Source organism: Neoarius graeffei, chromosome 9 (assembly GCF_027579695.1).
Source record: "Neoarius graeffei isolate fNeoGra1 chromosome 9, fNeoGra1.pri, whole genome shotgun sequence".
Lineage (NCBI taxonomy): Eukaryota > Metazoa > Chordata > Actinopteri > Siluriformes > Ariidae > Neoarius > Neoarius graeffei.
In genome coordinates, this window is record NC_083577.1 from 68,926,086 (window position 1) to 68,951,531 (window position 25,446).

General features: G+C 41.7%; 1 protein-coding gene across 2 annotated transcripts in view; it reads left to right on the plus strand.

Moving 5' to 3' along the window:
* als2a (alsin Rho guanine nucleotide exchange factor ALS2 a) overlaps window positions 1–25,446 on the plus strand; it is a 101,267-nt gene that overhangs the window by 37,575 nt on the left and 38,246 nt on the right. Inside the window, exons 6-15 of one of the 2 annotated variants that reach the window (XM_060930152.1) lie at window positions 6,806–6,902; window positions 11,415–11,492; window positions 11,608–11,787; window positions 11,969–12,140; window positions 13,002–13,191; window positions 18,340–18,405; window positions 18,483–18,645; window positions 18,724–18,855; window positions 20,818–20,946; window positions 21,049–21,072. In XM_060930152.1, coding sequence (XP_060786135.1) covers window positions 6,806–6,902; window positions 11,415–11,492; window positions 11,608–11,787; window positions 11,969–12,140; window positions 13,002–13,191; window positions 18,340–18,405; window positions 18,483–18,645; window positions 18,724–18,855; window positions 20,818–20,946; window positions 21,049–21,072 — 1,231 coding nt within the window. The remainder of the gene's footprint in view (window positions 1–6,805; window positions 6,903–11,414; window positions 11,493–11,607; window positions 11,788–11,968; window positions 12,141–13,001; window positions 13,192–18,339; window positions 18,406–18,482; window positions 18,646–18,723; window positions 18,856–20,817; window positions 20,947–21,048; window positions 21,073–25,446) is intronic. The other variant, XM_060930153.1, reaches the window with a different exon arrangement.

Sequence of the window (25,446 nt, forward strand, 5' to 3'; positions counted from 1 at the left end):
TTAATGAATGAGGCAGTAGTGTGTAGACCTGCAATTTGTGATGCAAGGCATCATGGAATCTGTTGTGCAGGCGAGAGTGAACTATGAAACATAATACTTATAACAAGTTAAAGCAGTAAAAAAAAGAAAAAAAAGCAGGAAGGTCAATCAACTAGGTTTAAGTTGTGAATAGGAATACATGGTAGAGTGTTTACACTATGGACCTGGCATCGATACCTCTGACTTTATCATAGCAAACCAAGAAGTTCAAAATACATTACTCCTTCAAAATGACTCCTATCGTAATATGTTTTTATAACACTTTGTCTGTTTATTTTTCTTGTTGGCTGATGACAATGTGAGAAACTTAGTTGGCTTTCAATCTTGCAATCAATTTTGCCATCAATAAATAACTTTGTGACATTATTACTGTTTTGTTTTATTCCATGATGTATTTTACAGAACACGAGTATTTAAAATGCAAATATTTAACAGGTTGGGCACATGTGCCAGGGATGTTTACTGACATTTACTTATGTATTGCCTTTTCAATGTATTAAATTCATATTCTGCTGCTAAAATTACGCCAATACGCCTAAGGTGACTTGACTTGACTTATTATAGGACTTGACTTGACTTGACATAGCCTGTGACTTGACTTGACTTGACTTGCCCAAGACAAAAAAGACTTGGGACTTACTTGGGACTTGAAGGTTAAGACTTGAGACTTACTTGAGACTTGCACATGTGACTTGGTCCCATCTCTGCTGAGTACTAATTATGGACAACTGTTCTCAATCATACACACAGACACACAAACAACTTAAGGATTATGCACTCAGACACACTTTGCGAAGTATTATTCTGGTTCATGCTGTTCATTACCAAGCTGTTGCTTGTTTGCCATTTCCGTGTATGACCTGTGCCTGTTCATTAACACTGTGTCTTGGATTATCATGTGCACACTATTTGCACATGGCTTTGGACTTGTTGCTGGTAACAGTCTGGATGGTTCTTTTCTTCTTTGATCCAGAGCACACACATTGTATTGTATACATATTGTACAAAATACAACTCAAAGCAAATTTAGAAATCACTGCTTTCTTTATATCCCCCGCTGGCCGAAAAGCCCGAAGGGGGGTTATGTCGTGGCGATGTCCGCTAGCATTCAAGAGACTTTTTTTTTTTTGGTCACAAAAAATGCTACACAATAGTAATTTTGTGTAGCAGTTCCAAAATTTTGTGTCGCTTTTTTACCCCCCAATATATAAGTCTTTATTGTCATTGTCACTTTTCCAAAGGTACAACGAAATTGAAGGTGCTGTTGACTCATTATGAGTTATAGAAAGAAAAAAAAGAAGGAAGAAAAAAAGGGGAGAACAAATAAAGTATAAAAATAAATAGTCGAGTATACAGAGTTGCACTAGTAAAATGGTATAAACAGAATATAAACAAATCTATTGTATGGTTCTATATGTACGCGGATTGCACTTAAATAGTACAAACAGAATTGTTTTGGTTCTGTATGTACACAGATTGCACTGATAAGAAAATAAATACACCCATATTGCACAAATTGCACATTGGCCAAGAATAGTTCTAGATTAGATTAGATTAGATAAAACTTTATTGATCCCTTTGGGCGGGTTCCATCAAGGAAATTAAGATTCCAGCAGCATCATTACAGATAAACAGAGAAAAGAAATAGAGGAAAACTTCTAGATAAATTAAAATAAATTAAGTATTTGCATATACAAATATAAAAAGAATAAGATATGGGGAAGAGAGGAAGGGGGGAAGGGGAAGGAGGGGGGGGAAGAAAAAAAAAGGTGGGGGGGCAGGAGAGATATTGCACTTTATATTGCATATTATATTGCACGTTGTCCAGTATTGCTTATTGTTAGGCTAGGCTTCTGCTCCTTCCCGTCCTCTGTCCTCCTGTTACCCCTCCTTCCCCCAGAGAGGAGTTGTACAGTCTGATGGCGTGAGGGACAAAGGAGTTTTTAAGGCCAAGTTTACATTAGACCGTATCTGTCTCATTTTCTTCGCAGATGCACTGTCTGTTTACATTAAAACGCCGGGAAACGGGAATCCGCCAGGGTCCACGTATTCAATTCAGATCGTGTCTGGTCCGGTGCTGTGTAAACATTGAGAATACGCGGATACGCTGTGCTGAGCTCTAGCTGGCGTCGTCATTGGACAACGTCACTGTGACATCCACCTTCCTGATTCGCTGGCGTTGGTCATGTGACGCGACTGCTGAAAAACGGCGCGGGCTTCCGCCTTGTATCACCTTTCATTAAAGAGTATAAAAGTATGAAAATACTGCAAATACTGATGCAAATACTGCCCATTGTGTAGTTATGATTGTCTTTAGACTTGCCATCCTTCCACTTGCAAGTGGTAAGTGACGCGCATGCCCGATATGCACTGGGATCACACACACAGCGGCTCAGTCCCGAATCACTGCTCGTGCGCTTCACTCGCGTGCTCTGTGAGCTGCGCAGGGCCGGGGAGTGCGCACCCTCCAGAGGGCACTCGCTGTTCAGGGCGGAGTGATTTGGAGCGCAGGATGCCTGCGGAGCCGAGCATATCCGTGTATTGGCGTTGCTGTGTGCACGCGAATCGTGTATTGGCGTTGCTGTGTGCACGCGAATCGTTTTAAAAACGTTAATCTGATGATCCGCTGATACGGTCTAATGTAAACCCCACCTAAAGGCCTCTGCATGCTCGTGGGACAAGGCTTTCGCAGATAGCTTTTCGCAGACAGTTGTAATTTATTGTTGAGCGGGGATAATAGGCGTGCGCGATGTTATTCACCGGCACAACGCAAGGGGGCGCGAAGTCGCTAGGAGTAGTTGGTGGGTGTGGTTAGTGGAGTGTTTATCCTCCGGTTACTTATAATGACTAGAACTTTTTTTTTTTTTTATAATGACTAGAACTGGAGTCGTATAGATGTACGTACTTCCTCAATCAACCGCTCTTCATGCTGCTCCATCTTCGCTCGTGTTTTTAAAAATGCCGGTCGTGAAAACAAACCAAACCGGGAAAGTAGAGAAGCGGAAGTGCGTGTACAGCGGACCAATCAGAGCCCTCTTGTCTGCGGCGCTGTCTGCGAGGCTTCTGCGGTGGTCACAATTTTTGGGAGGTGCGCGCAGAGCGTCTGCGAAGGTGGGGGGGCTACGCAGACACTGTCTGCAACACCGTCTGCGAGGACTGCGTTGTCAGCATAAATTGGCCTTAAGTCTGTTCGTCCTGCAGAGTCGTTCTATTGCACATTTGAGTTTAAGAGGCTGTCCACACGGCAACGGATTCAGGTGAATCTGATAAAATTGTTTATCGTTTCGGCCTGGTGTCCACACAGCACCGGCATTTTGGGTGCCCCAAAACGATATTTTTTGAGAACGGGTTCCAGAGTGGAAAAATCTGGCAACGGCGCCGTTGCGAAGTCGTCTGGATGAGTAGAACGGATTTGTTTACGATGACGTCACAACCACATGACTAGAACAAGCAGCACTCTCGCTGTTTTGTATGAACCACTGCATTGCATGCACTTTTGTATACAGCTTTTCTTTTAAATAAACAAGTAACTGAACCATTTCTTGAATTTCTTTTTTTTATTGGATAAGACTGCTTTTCAAAATGTTCACACACAATATAAAAAGTTATATAAATTATATAAAAATGCTTTTCAAAATGTTCACACACAATAAGAAAATTAAGTTATATAAAACTATGCACACTAATAAAACTAATTTGTACACACAGAAGGCACGATTTCCTCACGTAGTCGCAGCCATCTTCTTCTTGTTGTTGTGTGTTTGTTCCTGAGAGTGCTTCACGCCGGGTAGAAGAAGGGGTTTATGCGCATGCGTCCTACTTCTTCTATTGTTCTGGTGTCTCCGATGGGACCGTCTTACAGCGCACGTAGAGGTGTGGCATGTGTATTGCATCGTTTTCAGCAAGCGTTGCGTTGTATGTACCTGTATATTGTATGTTGTATGTACCTGTATATGTACCTGATATTTTACTGATCTGTTGCCCATGTGGACGCGATTTTTTTTTAATAAAATCTCGTTGCCGTTGTCATGTGGATGTAGCCTAAAGCCATGATTGCTTTGGGATAAAGACTGTTTTTAGGCGGTTTGTCCTGGTTTTCATTGCTCTGTATCTCTTGCCTGATGGCAAAAGCTGGAAGAGACAATGACCGGGGTGTGAAGAGTCTTTTGAAATGTCCATTGCTTTCCTGCGGCATCTGGAGGTGTAAATTTGTTCCAGGGTGGGGAGGGGGCAGCCTATTGTTTCCTCTGCTGCCCTAACGACCCTGATATATATTAAGTCAGGGCTTTTCAAAGTGTGGGGCGCACCCCCCCTGGGGGGCGCCAGAGTTCTTCAGGGGGGGCGCAACGTGAGAGACAAAATGGATCGGTTTTTAGTACCTAAAGCTAGTGAGGAGACAAAGTCTGGGCCAAGCAAAAAAACAGAGCCTCCAGGATGTTGCGATTTGCAACTTCAGCGCAAATTCAACCAATCCCCGCAAATTCAGGGCGGTGTTGCAATTATATCCAATCACCGCAACTTTCCCGCAAATTTGACCAATCGTTGGCGTCGTCTTGAGGTGACGTCGACAAACTACCTTCCGCCTTACTTCCGTGTGTTCAAGAGAAGCAGCATGCGCGTCGTGTTGCCAGATTGGGCGATTTCAAGTGCATTTTGGCGGGTTTTGAACATATTTTGGACTGGAAAACGTCAGCAGTATCTGGCAACACTGAGTGTGTTATGTTTACACTGAAGGACTATGCACTTTATTTTTTTTTCCTTAATACAAGAAATTAATGGATGCCAACATTTTTGCCAAAATGGTATTTTATTTTCCATTGTTTAGGCAGCTTCAGCATCGTACTGTGAGATTCTGTTCAAATTATTTTTTTCTTCTATGAAGCCTGAGCCATTTATTTTATTAGTTTATAATTATTGTTTAATTTAGTCTTCAGGAGAGACTGCCTGCACACAGAACTAGTATTAATAGGGTTTTTTTTTCTTACATAAAAGCTGAGGCATTTATATTATATTTTAAGGGAACTTCATGTTGTGCTGTGAGGTTCTATGCACTTTAACTTTTGAACCAACAGGTGCATTTGGGTAAGTAAAGCCTATTTTTCTGCATTTTTGTAGTCCTGGTAATCTTTTATATTGGTAAAGTTGTTTATAGGATCATTTCTCTTTGTTTTTTTAATCAATAGTTTTTCAGTAATAACTTAATATTTAACATATCACTCAGTTTTAATCACAAAAAGAGAAAATCGCAACAATTTCTCGCAACTTTCACTTCCTCCCGCAATGTAATCGCAACAAAAACCTAAAAAACACCACAACTTTCATCGCAATTTTTTTGGAAAACCCCCCGCAACATCAGACATTTTAGCCCGCAACAATCACAAAAAAGGCCCGCGGAATCCTGGGGGACTGGAAAAACGAAGGAAGTATGACCACGATTATTTAAAGTTTGGATTTTCATGGACTGGATCTGAAGATGCTCCACTGCCACAGTGTGTTGTCTGCCAAGAGGTGCTAGCTAACGATGCTATGGGATGTTTAAAATGTGTAAAACAAGATGTTTTAAAAAGCACAGATGTTTAAAATGTGAAAAAGAAAAAAATAATGTGTACAACAACCATTTTTTAAAAATACGAATGGAACATTAAGTATAGCAACAACAAAAATTGTAAGGGGGGGCGCTGTTGTTTATTTGCTCTCCGAGGGGGGGCTGACTCTCCCACACTTTGAAAACCCCTGTATTAAGTAATAAATGTGCGAGTGATAGAAAATAAAGACATGAGTCTTATGGCAATACAACAATGTTTTATTGCAGTGATCCTTTATATCATTGTGCTAATATACAAATGTAATGGTACAACTACTACAGCAAGCTTTAAGACCCATTTTTGGTCATTACGCATTACTCCTATCCAGCTCGGAATGTCCTCTATTTGAGCCCTCATTTTAAAGCTAATTTAGTGATCAAGAGTTCTGAGTAATGTTAAAAAAGGTTTTGGTGTACTTCTAAATTTCATGAATAATGCTATTTATGCTTAAAAGTTATAATACCCCAATGAAGTTAAAGGCGAAGTCCGACACTGATACAAAATATTTCTTTTTAATTTGTGCAAATAAACTTTTTGGACATTCCGTTTCAAATACTGTATTCCGTGTTTTCCATCCATTTACTGCGATCGCTGAAAACCGTCCTATTATTATTATTATTATTATTATTATTAATTTATCCATCCATCCCCCTCTGGACAATTGGTGACTGACCAACCCATTTACCCTGGGAGTGTTAGGAAATAAGGAAAGCTTATAATTTTCTTCGAGAAGTTGGCCAACTTTTTGCATCGCATTTCTGTGCGATACACTGGGGAAATTGATTAGGAATTCTTCAAAATTGAGTCGCATTTTGCGATGTGATACCGGCTGTCTTGAACGCTGGATGTCCATCGTCTGTCCGTCCCGGGAAGGGTACTCACCTTCTGAAATCAATTCCTCTCACAATCTTTGAAGGAATTTCACAAAACTTGACAGGATTCTTTGTTATACGTCGGTAATAGGCATATTGTAATTTCATTCAATTCAATTGCATTTTACCAGAGTTATGGCCTTATAGCATAGATATAGTTACCAGCAGGGGATATTGTGCTCTCAGAGCACTCTTGTTTAATTTGCATTTCCATTCCGTCCCAACCGTTTCTGATTTGGGGTTGTATTTGTCAATAGCAGTCATTGGCAATATTACAAGAAAACAATTATTTTCCTACATGATCCTCAGGTTACAGCCGTTATGCATTAAGAGCTTAAGCAACAAGGAAGTTATCAAGATTGTTGCTGGATCATGCCATTCTTTGGCCTTGACAGCTCACTGTCAGGTAACTGCAGAGTGAAGTATCCCACTGTTAGACTTTGTCATTCTGATGCTTATTACAATGTATTGATCTCATCCATCATTTCTGAATGGTGTTCATTTATTTTTGCTGTTATCAGTTGCAGGATCCAGGGGTACAAGATATATCCCGTGTATATATTGTTAAAATACGTAACAATGAAGAGGGCAATAAAATCGGTACTGCTCACACAGGTTACTAGAAGGGAAAACTACTTCCACACCAAAAGTCATAGGAATACAACCAACGTGTTTTTTTTTTTTTTTTTTAGCGATTTTAGTATTTGGAAATTTGAGCTAAATTCCGATGTAACGCTTAACATGAAAGCCGCTCACCAATAGAACTTTTACTCGCTATTTTTTAAAAATGCATCAATTTTCTTCAATTTTTGAATGAATTTTACACTTTGACTGTTATGCTAACGATAGAGACCCAAACTGGAGAATATGGAACTCGAGAATGAAAGATTTCAAGTAAAATAACAAAACATGCATTATGTAATGCTGTTTTTAATTATGCTCATATATAAAATAAATCACTAAGTTTTAACTTCATACCAGCTAAAGTTCTCTTCCAAAAAAATACACAAGAGTTCTCATATGATTTACTTACCGTTTGCGAATTTTCAGCTTTCTACTTCTAATAACGATTCCAAAATTACACTGAATTTTCAACCCCGAACACATTTATGCAGATAAAAATTGCAGGAAAACTCAGCCATTTTGCTTTGAAAAATGCTTTCTTGGGATCGCGTACAATGCGTCTTAACAACAGCAAGGCTTGAACCGTCATACTCATATCCCAAATGTTCTTTTGGTACCAAATCTTCTTGATTCCATCGTAAACAGCTCCCAAAATTACACATTCCCTGAAGCCCTGAACACATATTTCGATCACCGATGTCTAAGAATTGCTTTGGCAGTATCAGTTTACAAAGCAAGCGAGCACGGTAAACAAAAAGGTTCGAACTTACTACTTCTCCGCTCACTCCGCGGCCATTTCTTCTTCGTGTGAAGGTCTTTGATGAACTGTTAGAGGGGGGCTAATATAATAGTACCCCTAATAACAATAGGGGTACTATTATATTAGCCCCCCTCTAACAGTTCATCAAATCATGGCCCAGGATGCTGACTCTGCCCCAGACATCGTCATCGACAATACGCATCTCGAGGTGGTTGACACCTTCACCTATCTCAGGTCCACAATCTCCAGCTCCCTCTCTTTGGATGCAGAAGTGGGTACGAGGCTCGCCAAAGCCGCAGCTGTCATGGCCAAACTGAACAAGCGAGTGTGGAGCAACAGCCAGCTGACTGACAATACCAAGCTATGCATCTACCAAACATGCGTACTCCGCACACTCCTCTACGGCAGTGAGTCCTGGATCATGTACGCCAGACACGAGAGAAGGCTTAACAGCTTCCACTTCCGCTGTCTCAGACGCATTCTACACATCAGGTGGCAGGACAGAGTGCCAAATACCGAGGTCCTACAGCGCGCCAGCATCTCAAGTTTGCCTGCACTGCTTAGTCAGAGACGACTCAGATGGCTGGGCCACGTACGACGCATGGATCCAGATCGCATCCCCAAGGACATGCTTTACGGCGAGTTGTGCGAGGGCTCCCGCCCTGTCGACCGACCACAGATCCAATTTAAAGATGTCTGCAAATGCGACATGAAGTTGGCAGATATCAACCTGAACACCTGGGAAAGCACAGCAGATTGTCGAAGCATGGAGGGCTTCTGTTAAGGAGGGAGTCGAGAGGGCAGAGAACGCCAGAAACACCCAGCTTGCTGACAAGAGAGCTAGGAGGAAAGCAGCCACTGCCAGTCAACCATCCTCCTTTGGTTGCAGCCAGTGTGCAAGAGACTGTCACTCTAGAGTGGGACTCCACAGACACTTTAATGCTGTGTTCACACTTATACCGGTACGAAAGTGGTATAACTGTATCGATACAAAGTATACCGGTACAGTTTAGTGCATCTGTCCACACTAGCGAGAAATGTTTGCGGTTTTCTTTCACGGTAGTTGAAATGCGCGTGCGCGAAATGTTTCCGTGGTTACCGAGTAACTTCCTTCCGAGAATATATGGCATCCATTATTTCGAGATCTCGAGAAAACAAAACAATTATTTCATGATCTCAGCTGGATCACTGTATCTCCGTCGGTAGAGACGAAGCCGGGCCAGTCTTCTGCGGAGGTGCCGCGGACTAATTTTGAAATTATCCCTTATTAAAAGACTTAATGCAATCTCTCCCTGTGTCAACCCCTGATCAAAATATTGCCTTATTAGGCGATCGATTATTCCAGACATTCTAATGACCAAAGTTGCGTCTATACAGAATGAGAAATAGCCCCAAAGTCAGCATATCACAAGTCTCTTGGCGCACCTGAATGAACCATTTCTCAGCTGTTTACTCGAGATCATGAAATAACGGTTTTGTTTTCTCGAGATCTCAAATTAGTTGTGTTGTTTTCTCGAGATCCTGAATTAATTATGTCGTTATCTCGGGATAGCAAGGTGAATAAAAAAAAAGGATTATATGAAGGGCCTCTCTTGGCTTCCGTACGGATGAAACAACGTGTGTGTGCTTTTTGTTGTCAATGTACAGTCTGTATTTCTGGTGGTCATTTATTCAGTCGAATCGTATAAAACGCACGAGGCAGTTGAGAAAGAAACAAATGAATCTCCGTTCTTCACTATTTTATTCAGCGAAGACATCAATTGAGGTGTGTGACTTTGCGCATGCACATTATATTTGTATCGATACAGAACCGCTTCATCTGCCCACACTACAGCGAAGCGCTACAGTACCGATATTGTACCGGTACGAAACCCATACATTTGTGGGTTTCGTACCGATACAGTTATACCGCTACAGTACCGGTATAGTTGCTAGTGTGGACAGGTGTTGCGGTACGAAAGTAGTTTCATATCGGTACAAAATCCCTAGTGTGGACAGGGTACAAGTCAAGTCAAGTTTGTTTCTTTAGCACTTTTAGCAATAAACATTGTCGCAAAGCAGTTTTACAGAATTTGAACAACTTAAAACATGAGCTAATTTTCTCCCTAATCTATCCCCAATGAGCAAGCCTGTGGTGACGGTGGCAAGGAAAAACTCCCTCAGACGACATGAGGAAGAAACCTCGAGAGGAACCAGACTCAAAAGGGAACCCATCCTCATTTGGGCAACAACAGACAACATGACTATAACATTAACAGTTTTAACATGAAGTCAGTTTCGTTGATGCTATAAACTCTTCATTAATGGAAACTCGAGTGCAAATCTGTTCATGACAACCGCAGTCCTAAAGTTAGCAAGTCAACTGTAGTCCTCAGCCATAAAAGCATTACTGTAAGCGTCCAGAGCGTCTTCCAGGTGTGACTTTCAACTGTCTGTATGGGGCCGTCCTCCACAGGAGCGATGCGATGAGACTCCAACCAGACACAGGGCATCAGGATGGATGATGTGGATAAAGTAGTGCAACTTTAGGAGATGCACATCCAACCCCTAGCGCTACACCATCGTCTCACGAGACGAACGGATGCCGACGAAAATAACAATAGATACAGTATGACGAACAGCCTTGCTAAATGTTGTGTGACTAGTGAAGACGGCGTGACTTTTTACGCTTCGCTTGCGAAACAACAATATCACAATGGAAGATTCTACGAATTCAATAGCGATTTGGAGGGAAAACAACAAAAGGAAGAAAAGACTAAATGTGAAAATATCAAAAAAGTCCATACCCGCAGTGCATTCTGGGTATTAGTTAAAATGAATAATGTAATAGATAATCTCTCAGAATGACTAAAATATTTGTTCTCATGATCAAATCTAATCTCATCTCATTATCTCTAGCCGCTTTATCCTGTTCTACAGGGTCGCAGGCAAGCTGAAGCCTATCCCAGCTGACTACGGGCGAAAGGCGGGGTACACCCTGGACAAGTCGCCAGGTCATCACAGGGCTGACACATAGACACAGACACACATTCACACTCACATTCACACCTACGGTCAATTTAGAGTCACCAGTTAACCTAACCTGCATGTCTTTGGACTGTGGGGGAAACCGGAGCACCCGGAGGAAACCCATGCGGACACGGGGAGAACATGCAAACTCCGCACAGAAAGGCCCTCGCTGGCCACGGGGCTCGAACCCAGGACCTTCTTGCTGTGAGGCGACAGCGCTAACCACTACACCACCGTGCCGCCCATCAAATCTAATAAATAATCAATATTCTGATGACAGATAAGTGACTTTGTGAAATTGTTAATTTGTCTCATATGTTACACCTTTTGAGCCCTGTGATGACCTGGCGACTTGTCCAGGGTGTACCCCGCCTTTCACCCGTAGTCAGCTGGGATAGGCTCCAGCTTGCCTGCGACCCTGTAGAACAGGATAAAGCGGCTACAGATAATGAGATGAGATGAGATGAGATGAGATGTTACACCTTTTGTACCCCTGGATCCTGCAACTGATCTGTGCTTTTTCAGGTTTATTCTTGGGGTTGCAATAAATTAGGTCAGTTGGGTCACCTGAACTCTCTTAACACCGTGCCACAGTCTGTGACGGTATGAACTCTGTCATCTCTACCTTTTTGATAATTTGAAACATCTATCATATGTGTAATAGTACGACGTACAGTGCACTCATTACTATCTCCTAAATTGTCCTAAATTGTTGTAGATGTCTGATGGTGTTCGAGTGTGGGATGCAGCTGCAGGGCAGACACACACCGTGCTGCTGGCTGACGGAGACTGCTTACAGCCTCTATTGTATTATAGTGGTGAACATGTACAGGCATGGGAGGACTCTCTTACTGCAGCGTACACAAAGACACCAACTCTGCTGCCCTTCTTCATGAATGTTAGTGTGCACAGTGTTTCTACTAATGCTAGTTACTGCGAACATAATCATAGCTGTTAAAGCTTATAGAATTTATAGCTGCACGGTAAATGCTACGCTAACATAATTGTTGGAGTTGTATTAATATAATACGTTTAATATTTGATACAATACGGCATGCGTGCATTTATGTCATATTCAGCTTGGCTATGTGAGCAGCATTTTTGCTGGAGGACCGAACTGTGTGGCTCTGGCTGATCAGAATGTCATGGGTTTCATCGCCACCCTGCATGAGATGGCATCGTCAGAGAGAAAGTTCTCCTGCATGCTCCACAGAGTGAAGAAACAGTTACTACATCCTCTACTGGCCCGGGGTGTGTAGCAAATCCAGGAAAGAGGGTTTGGTTTGGGAGTGGTGAACTGAATGATGATTGGAATGTAGCAGCCGTTTGGCAACAAGTCCCGTCACCATTTATTTATGAATGGATTCTATCTGAATTGGATTAATATGCCTAGTATATTCATAGTCTCATACCCCTTTTCCACCAAATCAGTTCCAGGGCTGGTTCGGAGCCAGTGCTGGTGCTGGTTCACAACTCGTTCAACTTGCGAGCCAGCTGAGAACCAGTTTGCTTTTCCATCGCTCGCGGTGCCACGTCATTACGTCGCTGTATACGTCAGTTACGTCGCTACGTTTGCTTAAACCTTGGCGTGAATATCAAAGCAAAAACAACACGGAAGAAGCAGCAGCAGCAACAACAACAACAATAATAATAATGGATGACTTCGCGTTTGTACAGCTGCGGCTTCTCGCCGCTTAAAAATGGCGACCTTTCGCGGTCTTGTTATTGTTGTTGGTCTTAACAACTCCGCCCCCCCCGCTGACGTAAGCGGTTCTTTCCTCTGGCCCAGCAGAGAGTTGGTGCTAGCCTGGAACCGTTTTTTCTGGCCCCAGAGCCAGTTCTTTGTCAGTGGAAACAAAAAACCCGGTTCCAAACTAAGCACTGGCCCCGAACCAGCCCTGGAACTGCTTTGGTGGAAAAGGGGCATGAGAGGCAAAATTGTTACAGGATATTAATTTCTCCTTATTATCTATAAATAGACATTTTCCTTTTTGTTATTTAACTCACATAATAGATATGTGTTGAATGTTATTTTTTAGAGTGCTTATTTTATTTCAGGTGAAGAGTATTTATTAATTATATATATTTTTCATTCATTTTGACCCTTTCTAGACAGCGTGAGCTCGTGTTTGGGCCGGACCTCGATGCAGCTGTTCCAGACTATGGCAGGGAGATACAGTCATTTGTGCCATCTAATAGGGCAGCATGCTACCTCTCTGACAAGCTTCCTACAGCACAAGAGAGATGTTAAAACTCTGGCCATTTTGAAAAATGCAGACCTTTTCCAAGATACCTATAAAAAGTAAGCACCTTTATTTGCCAACAGTGCAGCCGGATACCATAATGAGTACCATACGTACTATACAGTGGTATGAAAAAGTGTTTGCCCCCTTCCTGATTTCTTTTTTTTTTTTACGTTTGTCACACTTAAATGTTTCAGATCATCAGACAAATTTAAATATTAGACAAAGATAACACAAGTAAACACAAAATGCAGTTTTTAAATGAAGGTTTTTATTATTCAGGGGGAAAAAAATAATCCAAACCTACATAACCCTGTGTGAAAAAGTGATTGCCCCCTAAACCTAATAACTGGTTGGGCCACCCTTAGCAGCAATAACTGCAATCAAGCGTTTGCGATAACTGGCAATGAGTCTTTTACAGCGCTGTGGAGGAATTTTGGCCCACTCATATTTGCAGAATTGTTGTAATTCAGCCACATCGGAGGGTTTTCAAGCACAAACCGCCTTTTTAAGGTCATGCCACAGCATCTCAATCGGATTCAGGTCAGGACTTTGACTAGGCCACTCCAAAGTCTTCATTTTGTTTTTCTTAAGCCATCCAGAGGTGGACTTGCTGGTGTGTTTTGGATCATTGTCCTGCTGCAGAACCCAAGTGCACTTCAGCTTGAGGTCACGAACAGATGGCCGGATATTCTCCTTCAGGAGTTTTTGGTAGACAGCAGAATTCATGGTTCCATTTACCACAGCAAGTCTTCCAGGTCCTGAAGCAGCAAAACAGCCCCAGACCATCACACTACCACCACCTTATTTTACTGTTGGTACGATGTTCCTTTTCTGAAATGCTGTGTTACTTTTACGCCAGATGTAATGGGACATGCACCTTCCAAAACGTTCAACTTTTGTCTCGTCAGTCCACAGAGTATTTTCCCAAAAGCCTTGGGGATCATCAAGATGTTTTCTGGCAAAACTGAGACGAGCCTTTATGTTCTTTTTGCTCAGCAGTGGTTTTCATCTTGGAACTCTGCCATGCAGGCCATTTTTGCCCAGTCTCTTTCTTATGGTGGAGTCATAAACACTGACCTTAACGGAGGCAAGTGAGGCCTGCAGTTCTTTGGATGTTGTTGTGGGGTCTTTTGTGACCTCTTGAATGAGTCGTCGCTGCGCTCTTGGGGTAATTTTGGTCGGCCGGCCACTCCTGGGAAGGTTCACCATTGTTCCATGTTGTCGCCATTTGTGGATAATGGCTCTCACTGTGGTTCGCTGGAGTCCCAAAGCTTTAGAAATGGCTTTATAACTTTTTCCAGACCGATAGATCTCAATTACTTTGTTTCTCATTTGTTCCTGAATTTCTTTGGGTCGCAGCATGATGTCTAGCTTTTGAGGATCTTTTGGTCTACTTCACTTTGTCAGGCAGGTCCTATTTAAGTGATTTCTTGATTGAGAGCAGGTGTGGCAGTAATCAGGCCTGGGTGTGGCTCGAGAAATTGAACTCAGCTTTCCAAAGACGTGATAAACCACAATTAATTTATGTTTTAACGGGGGGGCGCAATCACTTTTTCACACAGGGTCATGTAGGTTTGGAATTTTTTTCCCTTAATAATAAAAACCTCATTTAAAAACTGCATTTTGTGTTTACTTGTGTTATCTTTGTCTAATATTTAAATTTGTTTGATGATCTGAAACTTTTAATTGTGACAAACATGCAAAAAAATAAGAAATCAGGAAGGGGGCAAACACTTTTTCACACCACTGTATCTATGTATTTTAAGCTTCGACAACTAGTTTTATTCTGTCTACATTCACTGGGTATAAGCAATCACGCGCTCTTACTGGCTGTTCTACAACTCAGCTATCAGCTCATATACCGTGAGTACCCCCCCCCCAAAAAAAAACAATTTTTTTAAAAAGCAACAAAATATGGAATAAAAGTATTTGATGGTAAGAACATATCTTTTTTATTTTTCAAAGATTATTATTATTGTTATTGCATTTTTCACAAACAGCTAACATCATTTCACCAGTTTGTTTACATTCAAAGCAGAAATGATTTTGTTGGACGTTTTGTATAAAGTTTTTATTTATCAAATTTGCAAAAAATAAAAATGCTCCGTTTCTCAAAATCCAGTGAATGTGGATAGAATAAAACAGTTATTCCACTCAATCTGGTCATACATGGCTTATAGTCAGCTATCAGCTCATGCATGACTCGATTTCGTGGAATAACTGTTAATTATTTTTTTCGCTGTCCGGTTTCCATCAAATCCTGCGCTCTGATTGGCTGGCGAACAGGTCCGTATCCTACGATACGGACCCCGGTTACAGACCTCTGGCGACTTGCTCGTACACAACAACAACAACAAACATAGTAGTATAGTATTTTTTTGTCAACATTTATCTTTTTTTTTATAAGATTTATTTCTAAGATTATCAAAAATCTTATAAATTTTTGCCAGCATTTCTCAAGAGAATAGCATTAATTTTACATCATGGATAGCGATAACGACAGTGTTCACAGCGAAAGCAAGTTTTACTACCCTGAGGAAGAAGAAATAAAAGAAAACATTTCAGGAGAAAGCTAAAAACTGTTGCTAACGCCGAGCAAAAACATGGCTGAATCCTGAATGACTCAATTTTGTATAAATAGGGGACTACATAGGCGGCAAAATGTAGTTTTTTTCCTGCCATGGAAGTGCACTTGTATACCGAGGAGGAAGCAATTTGCATTACAGACGCGAATGAGGATTCAAAATGGCGGCTCGGCTCGGTTTTCCCTTCGGGCGCTCTCGTTTTCTATTAAAATTTGGTAAAGAAAAAAATAAATATATTATTTACCAGCTTAAGGTCGGTCCGTATGGTGAAATACCGTGACCTCGGCCATAAATACTGACCTCGGACCAGAGGGCCTCAGTCACGGTATTTCACGATACGGACCTCCCAGCTGGTAAATAATGTGTGTGTGTGTGTGTGTGTGTGTGTATATATATATATATATATATATATATATATATATATATATATATATGTGTATATATATGTGTGTGTGTGTGTTTTGTAAGTAATAATACATGATGTGTTTCTGGGAGGTTGGTGTTGCATCTCTCTCTCTCTCTCTCTCTCTCTCTCTCTCTCTCTCTCTCTCTCTCTCTCTCTCACAAAACAAAAGGCAGCCTGTGATTTGACTGAGACATGAATAGCGTAAATGCCTCTGTCCTAAGACTTTGTAAAGCACCATGACTGTTACAAAGCGCTTACAGTTGAGTCTCCTTCCATAAACCTTAAATAAGTGACTCTCCGACAAAACTGTCACCACATCATGATTATCAGTTTTACTTTGTTGAACAACAACACATTTTTCAAACCGATCTGGGCTTGAGGCAAACCATATTTGGTTGACTTGGCCAGAATTGCAGCAGTAGAGTGGCCAGTTCCTTTCTGCGCACTCACACACATTCACACCTATGGGCAATTTAGAGTAGCCAGTTAATCTAACTGCATGTCTTTGGACTGTGGAGGAAACCCACGCAGATACAGGAAGAACATGCAAACTCCACACAGAAAGGCCCTCGTCGGCCACTGGACTCGAACCAAGAACCTTCTTGCTGTGAGGCGACAGTGCTAACCACTACGCCACCTCCTTTTCAAATCTGTTTATTTTTAATCTTAGATTATATTGAGCATTCCATCCATCCATCCATCCATCCATTATCTGTAGCCGCTTTATCCTGTTCTACAGGGTCGCAGGCAAGCTGGAGCCTATCCCAGCTGACTACGGGCGAAAGGCGGGGTACACCCTGGACAAGTCGCCAGGTCATCACAGGGCTGACACATAGACACAGACAACCATTCACACTCACATTCACACCTACGGTCAATTTAGAGTCACCAGTTAACCTAACCTGCATGTCTTTGGACTGTGGGGGAAACCGGAGCACCCGGAGGAAACCCACACGGACACGGGGAGAACATGCAAACTCCACACAGAAAGGCCCTCACCGGCCGCTGGGCTCGAACCCAGAACCTTCTTGCTGTGAGGCAATAGTGCTAACCACTATGCCACCGTGCCACCTCTGTGTATGAGCTGTTAGATCTCGGAGTTACCATCACTAGCGATCTAACTTGGAACTCCCACATTCATACTATCTGTGCTAAAGCAAACAAGCTGCTTGGACTATTAAAACGGACGTATCCTTTGCTGACAGATAAATCCATCAGACGCACACTCTACTTATCGCTGGTAAAGTCGCTGAGTTATGCTGAGTTATGCGACACAAGTCTGGTCACCGGACAGAGTCATCCTGAAAGGCCAAATGGAGTGTGTGCAGCGGCGCGCGACAAGATGGATCTTCCAAGTAAAGATGGGCGAGATGTCATACAAAAATATACTCGTGGCGTTAGATCTTTTGCCACTTGTTCTAGATCGTGAACTGAAAGACATTGGGTTTTTTTTACAAATGTTTATATAAACATATAGATCTTGATGTTAGTAATTTTGTAAATTTTGTGTCTCACAGGCGGACAAGAGCTAGCAATTCCTTGAATCTTAAAGCTCCATCATGTAAAACAACCACATACCAAGATTCTTATTTTACTCGCATTGTTAGACTTTGGAATTTTGTTCGTAAAGCCGCGCCTTCTCCTGCTTTCTCAAGTCTTACTTCTTTTTTTCATTATGTTAAGGCGTTAATGTTTAACTCATTAGAGACTGTGTTCGACCCTGATTGGCCCTGCACTTGGACCCTTGTGCCAACTTGTTCTTGCCACAGGGTAAATGTGTAAATTTTTTTTTTTTAGATTTTTATGTATTTTTATATTTATTTTTAATACCAAGGATGGCGCCTAGCATGGGACTTGTTTCCCGTTCGCGCCAGCCCGTTTGGGTTAAACTTTATTGTTTTTTTGTTTTGTTTTGTTTTGTATTTAATGTAATTTTTGTGTATTTAAGTTGCCCATTAAAGCTGTTAAAATAAAAAATTAAAAAAAATAGTTACTATAGAAACAATAACATATTGGAACAAGCACATTAATCATTCATGTTACAGCTAGTAATACTTTCTGATCTGTGCTGTTATATGAAAATGCACACCTTCTGACCAATCAAATTTGAGGATTCAGCCGCACTGTGGTATCATTTTATCTTCAATAATTATTTTGAATGGTTTTGATGATTTATTTTAAATTGTGTATGTTGCCTCAACCACAATTCACAGGTATAGCAGTCCTGTAGGAAACTTCCTTGTCATGGGAGGATTCCAATCACTGGTGAAACCCTCGCAGTATGTTTCATGTTCTCTTACCTCTTTATTAATTACTCTAGGAATACCCGAATTAACTGTTTTGTTTCCCCTTTAAGGGAATGTTTCGGGAAAAAGCTGGAGCCGATCCAAAAACTGTTGGCCCTCAAGGAGAAGTGCGTCTCGCTGAGTGATTTGCTAGTAAACCTGTTTTACATACCACTGCAGCACCTGCATGAATACAGCAGTCTGCTCCTGAAGCTGTCCACTTGCTTTGATGTGGTCAGTGCTAAAATAACTTGACTAGACGCTCCTAAAGCTGTTATAGTGGCTCATGTACTAAAGTCTTTTTTTTTTCAGAGCTCTGTTGAATATCAAATGATTCAAGATGGCTGCTTGCAGTATGAGGTCTTGGCTCATCATCTAAGCAAACAGAAGAAAGAGGCAGAGAGCACATACAGTTTCTGGAAGAGCTGTTCAGGAAAGAGCACGGTCAGTTTAAAAACTATTCCGGATTTGATCTATACTCAAATAGACAAATAAGGCTACATCCACACGACAACGGCAACGAGATGTTATTTAAAAAAATATCGCGTCCACATGGGCAACGATCAGTAAAATATCAGGTCCATATGGCAACGCAACGCTTGCTGAAAATGATGCAATACACATGCCACACCTCTAGGGGCGCTGTAAGACGGTCCCTTCGGAGACACCAGAACAATAGAAGAAGTAAGGACGCATGCGCATAAACTGTTATGCGCGAGACTTCATATTAGCCACAAAGTCAGAAAAATCTGTTCGTAAAATTACATTATAATGACCAAATACAATGAAAAGTATTTTTCCAGTCTCACCTGTGAAAGGTAATCCCATGTGATCTCGTTTGGACGGTAAACCTGTTGGTACAGTTAAACGCAGCACATGAATGAGGCATCTTTATTCTCCGCTTTGACCCATCCGATATGGCGGCGAGGATGACGTATGATTCTACGCGGAAGGCGGCGTCTTCAATGGTCCGGAATAAATTGAATGCTACACGTTGATGGATTAATTTGTTCTTCTACGCCCTTTTTGAGGAATGTATTGTAGGACTTAAACCAACATCTGAAGAGGTGAGATCGCTCCTTTTTTTCCCTATTTTTGCTGGCGGGATTGACTCTGCCCTAAGGGCTATTCTCTCTCTCTCTCTCTCTCTCTCTCTCTCTCTCTCTCTCACTTTGCACCATTACACAATAAATATTCACAGTGAAAATATTTTGTAAGCGGGTTTCATGAACCAAGTTATAGGATTTGTTGACAACTCGCATCGAGTTCGTTACAGTTCTACCCGGCGTGAAGCACTCACAGTCATGTGGTTGTGACGTCATCGTAAACAAATCCATTCTACTCATCCAGACGACTTCACAACGGCAACGTTGCCAGATCTTTCCACTCTGGAACCCGTTCTCAAAAGATTGCGTTTTGGGGCACCCAAAACACTGGTGCCGTGTGGACGCCAGGCCGAAACGATAAACAATTGTATCGGATTCACCTGAATCCGTTGCCATGTGGACAGGGCCTAAGAGAGAGTTTGTATACAATTGAGTGCAAAACTTTGCATCTCTTCAGTGGTTTCAGTATGAAATCTTTTTTTTTTTAATAAATAAATTGAACTACCAGAAGATTAAAAAAATAAAAAATGTACTGTAGGTGTATCCTGCAGCAAGACAGTAATCCAAAATTAGTCAGGAAGAATGTAACAACAAACAGAGATATGGAAGCAGTTATAAAGGCAAAGTGCGGGTAAACAAATGAAATGCAAACATGATGCAAATATTTCGACTCCTGTCTTAAGGTCTTTAAAACCCAACTAACATCAAGTGCATTGTTGGTATAAATTATATGTCTTTGTGGTCTTCATTTTGTCCTATGGGGTTCATCCATCCATCCATTATCCGTAACCGCTTATCCTGTGCAGGGTCGCGGGTAAGCTGGAGCCTATCCCAGCTGACTATGGGTGAGAGGCGGGGGACAAGAGGCTGGACAAGTCGCCAGGTCATCACAGGGCTGATACATAGAGACAAACAACCATTCACACTCACATTCACACCTACGGTCAATTTAGAGTCACCAGTTAACCTAACCTGCATGTCTTTGGACTGTGGGGGAAACCAGAGCACCCGGAGGAAACCCACACAGACACGGGGAGAACATGCAAACTCCACACACAAAGGCCCCCGTCGGCCACTAGGCTCGAACCCAGAACCTTCTTATTGTGGGGCGACAGCGCTAACCACTACACCACCGTGCCGCCTCAAACCCTATGGGCTTGATAACTTTTGCAATCAACTGTACATTTTAATTTGTTTGACCTCAGCTGCTTGCCTGATATTTTGAGTGCAACCACATCCTGTAGGTCTCTTGTCTCTCACTGTGTGTGTGTGTGTGTGTGTTTTCTCACCTTCTTTAAAGGAGTATCTGCGGAAGCCATCTCGGCGGCTGGTGTGTGAGAGCAGCAATAAGGGCTTAACTTTGCAGAACGCTGGGAGATTCTCAGTCAACTGGTTCATCCTCTTCAATGATGCCCTTGTTCATGCACAGGTCAGTATATGTGCTGTTGCTTCGGTCAAGGTTTTTCATCTGTGGTCCTTCCTATGTTTGAATTCAAGTTAATTTCACATCACGATTGTCTTTTTTATTCAGGGTGCCATTCCAACTAAGAAGTTTGTAAGTATGTTTTAATTTGGCAATCAGCAGAATCGTTTGTATTGATGGACTTGGCTCAAACCTTCGTTCCTGAATGCATACTTTTCAGGCCAAGTTTACATTAGACCGTATCTGTCTCGTTTTCTTCGCGGATGCACTGTCCGTTTACATTAAAACGTCTGGAAACGCCGGGAAACGGGAATCCGCCAGGGTCCACGTATTCAATCCAGATCGTGTCTGGTCCGGTGCTGTGTAAACATTGAGAATACGTGGATATGCTGTGCTGAGCTCTAGCTGGCGTCGTCATTGGACAACGTCACTGTGACATCCACCTTCCTGATTCGCTGGCGTTGGTCATGTGACGCGACTGCTGAAAAACGGCGCGGACTTCCGCCTTGTATCACCTTTCATTAAAGAGTATAAAAGTATGAAAATACTGCAAATACTGATGCAAATACTGCCCATTGTGTAGTTATGATTGTCTTTAGGCTTGCCATCCTTCCACTTGCAAGTGGTAAGTGATATGCGCTGGGATCACACACACAGCGGCTCAGTCCCGAATCACTGCTCGTGCGCTCCACTCGCGCACTCTGTGAGCTGCGCAAGGCCGGACTGCGCACCCTCCAGAGGGCACTCGCTGTTCAGGGCGGAGTGATCTGGAGCGCAGGATGCCTGCGGAGCCGAGCGTATCCGTGTATTGGCGTTGCTGTGTGCACGCGAATCGTGTATTGGCGTTGCTGTGTGCACACTAATCGTTTTAAAAACGTTAATCTGATGATCCGCTGATACGGTCTAATGTAAACCCCACCTAAGTGATTTAAACATCCTTGATGTATTATTAAGCAAGTAATGTTGCTTTTTTTTTTCCCCATGCGAATGTTGTAGTTAAAACTTAGCTTGCCTGTGAAAATTCAAACTGCATGTTCTGTATTTCTGCTTTTTCAGGCTGAGCAATGTAATAAAAACATCTTTAAATGAAAATTTCTCATTTGCTATACAGTAAACTGACCTGTTGTTAGTTAATAAATAACTATACATTCAGTGTCCTCTGAAAGTATTGGAACAGAAGGCCTATTTTTTTGTTTGTTTGTTTGTTTGTTTGTTTGTTTGTTTGTTTGTTTTTGCTACACACTGAAAACACTTGGGTTGAAGATGAAAAGATGAATATGAGACAGTAGATCAGAATTTCAACTTTTATGTCGTGACATTTACATCTAGATGTGTTAAACAATTTAGAACATGGCACCTTTTGCTTAAAAGTCCCACCCATTTTTCAAGTGATCCAAAATATTGGAACACGCTCCTGACAGGTATTTCTTGTTGCCTAGATGTGCCCTGTTAAACTGATCAACAATTAATAATTGATCAGTTAATAGCTCTGAATGCTTACTCTTGCTGCCATAACCTGGCGACTTGTCTAGGGTGTACCCTACCTCTCGCCCATAGTCAGCTGGGATAGGCTCCAGCTTGCCTGCAACCCTGTAGAACAGGATAAGCAGCTACAGATAATGGATGGATGGATTTTTACTGTTGGATTGATCCCTGGGTTTTACATCTGAAGAATACATTTTTTTTAACAAATAAACCAACATGAAGACCAGAGAGCTGTCTGTGGGTGAAAAGAGTGAAAATTGATCAGAGCCATTGCACAAGCATTGGATATAACCACTGCAGCAATTTGGACTGTCTTGAAAATGAAAGAAACCACTGGTGTACTAACAACCAGACACTGAACAGGAACAAGGAAAACAATAGCAGCTGATGACGGAAACACTGCGAGAGCTGTAAAGAAAAACCCATAAACAGCAGTCAGTGATTGTTCACAGTGATCACCAACAATTTCCACAGGGCAGGGCGTCACCCCTTCACATATCACAATCCACCATTTGAAGAAGACCTCAAGAGCAGAACTATAGAGGGAGGCTGTACCACAAGACGAAAATCTCCCATCAGCAGTAAGAATCAGAAAGCCAGATTCTAACACACAAAGAAATACAGAGATGAGCCAAAAAAAGTTCTGTAACCCAAATTAACTTCTACCAAAGTGATGGAAAGTGTGGAGAAAGAAAGGATCTGCTCGTGATCCAAAACACACAAGCTCATTGGTCAAGCACAGTGGAGGTACTCAGTACGTTTACATGCACATCCAAATCGAGCTACTGTCGGTAATCGAGCAAAGGGTCCCAGCAGGGGTGCCAGAGAAATCCAATCCTACATGCACAAGTGAAATCGGGCTATTGTGCAAGGTGCATTGTGCACCCGAGCCACACGTGGCGCTACACGCCCCATCGTGTTGGTACACTTCCGGTTGTCGTCATGAAGAAGAGCTATAGTGTTGCCAGATACTGCTGACGTATTCCAGCCCAAAACATGTTCAAATCCGCTAAAATGCACTTAAAACCCCCAATCTGGCAACACTGGCAGTTCCGTGTTCAAGCTGTTAGGCTTGCTCTAACAGACTGTATGGCTACAAACTGTCCAGCGCAGACCACTGTTTTGTAAGACAACTTATTTTGCACAATAATATTTTTCTAAAGTCCATTTTTTGCTTACAAAAAAATATTTTTTTTTGCTTACAATTTAACTTATGTCTTAATAAACACACAAAAAGTTCAATTGTTTTTATTGACATTCTTCAGATGTTGGACATACACACACACACACACACACACACACACACACACACACACACACACACACACACAAATACAATGACTTGTTTATGTACACAATTCACAGCTATGCAACAGCTGTACAGATGTATTTGGTGATACAGTAAGTGAGCTAAATTTCAACAGTGCAAACAATGCCACAAAAAGAAAAGATTCATGCCGTTGTCATGATTCGTTGTCATGCCGACCGAGGCTGTTGTTTTTCCCGCTTTTGGTCTCGTCACTCGTCACTTCCAGAAGGTGCAGTGCTGAAGTAAGCGGCTCGACTCCGTAGCTCGATAGGGTTTACATGCACTAAGTAGCTCGGCTACAATCACGTAATCTAGGTCGTGTAGCTCGATTGCGAGAAATCAAGTTCGGTTAAATTTCAGCCTAGCTAAGGTGTTTACATGCCATTTAGAGCTTCGATTTCAGTCGAGCAACGGCAGAAATTCGATTTTCTCTATGTGCATGTAAACGCACTGAGTGTCTTGGCTTGGGCTTGCATGGCTGCTTCTGGAACAGGTTCCTGAATCTTTATTGATGATGTAACTCATGATGGTAGCAGCAGAATGAATTCAGGAGACTGCAGAAACATTCTGTCTGCCAATTTACACTGAAATGCAATCAGTCTATTTGGGAAAAACTTCACCCTGCAGCAAGACAGGGACCCAAAACACACTGCCAGCACAACAGAGGACTTCAAGGGAAACAGTGGAAGGTTTTAGACTGGCCAAGTCAATCTCCTGACTGAAGAGGAGACTGAAAGGAGAACCCAACACCAAAAAAAAAAACCCGAAGGATACTGTGGTACAAGCCAGGAAAAGCATCACAGAAGAATAATGCAACAGTTTGGTGATGTCAGTGGGTCGCAGGCATGATGGAGTTATGGCACGAAAAGGATACGCAACCAAATATTAAGTACTATTTACTTCAATTTATTTTAAGACTATCTGTTCCTATACTTTTGCTCACAAAAATTGGGTGCTGTGCCACCCAAGGTGCCATGTTTAACACATCTAGGTGTAAATAATGTCAGGAAATGAAAGCTGAAATTCATCTTTTGATCTCAAAACCAAATGTCTTCAAAGTATCGCAAAAATAAATGATTGGCTTTGCTGTACCAAGAGATATACCATATATATTAAAGGACAATACAGTGCAAAGTCTTAGGTACATCTAAATTGGAAATTCTTTAACACATAGATGACTTCAAATTGGCTGGTAGGTAGTTTCAGGCTTACGTTACTTAACAGTATAGAACTGTAACTAACAAATAAGCAAGCAAGAAAGAAACAGAGAATGAATGAACAAAAAATACTACGTTTGGAAATCTAATAGTTTTCTAATTAAATACGAATGTATTATGCATAAACTAGTCAAGACTAAATTTGGATAAAAAGCCTGTCTTAGACTTTTGCACTGTATTTTATAAAAGGTTTATACAACCCTGAGTCCAAAAAAGTTAGGACAAAGTACAAATTGTAAATAAAAACGGAATGCAATAATTTACAAATCTCAAAAACTGATATTGTATTCACAATAGAACATAGACAACATATCAAATGTCGAAAGTGAGACATTTTGAAATTTCATGCCAAATATTGACTCATTTGAAATTTCATGACAGCAACACATCTCAAAAAAGTTGGGACGGGGCAATAAGAGGCTGGAAAAGTTAAAGGTACAAAAAAGGAACAGCTGGAGGACCAAATTGCAACTCATTAGGTCAATTGGCAATAGG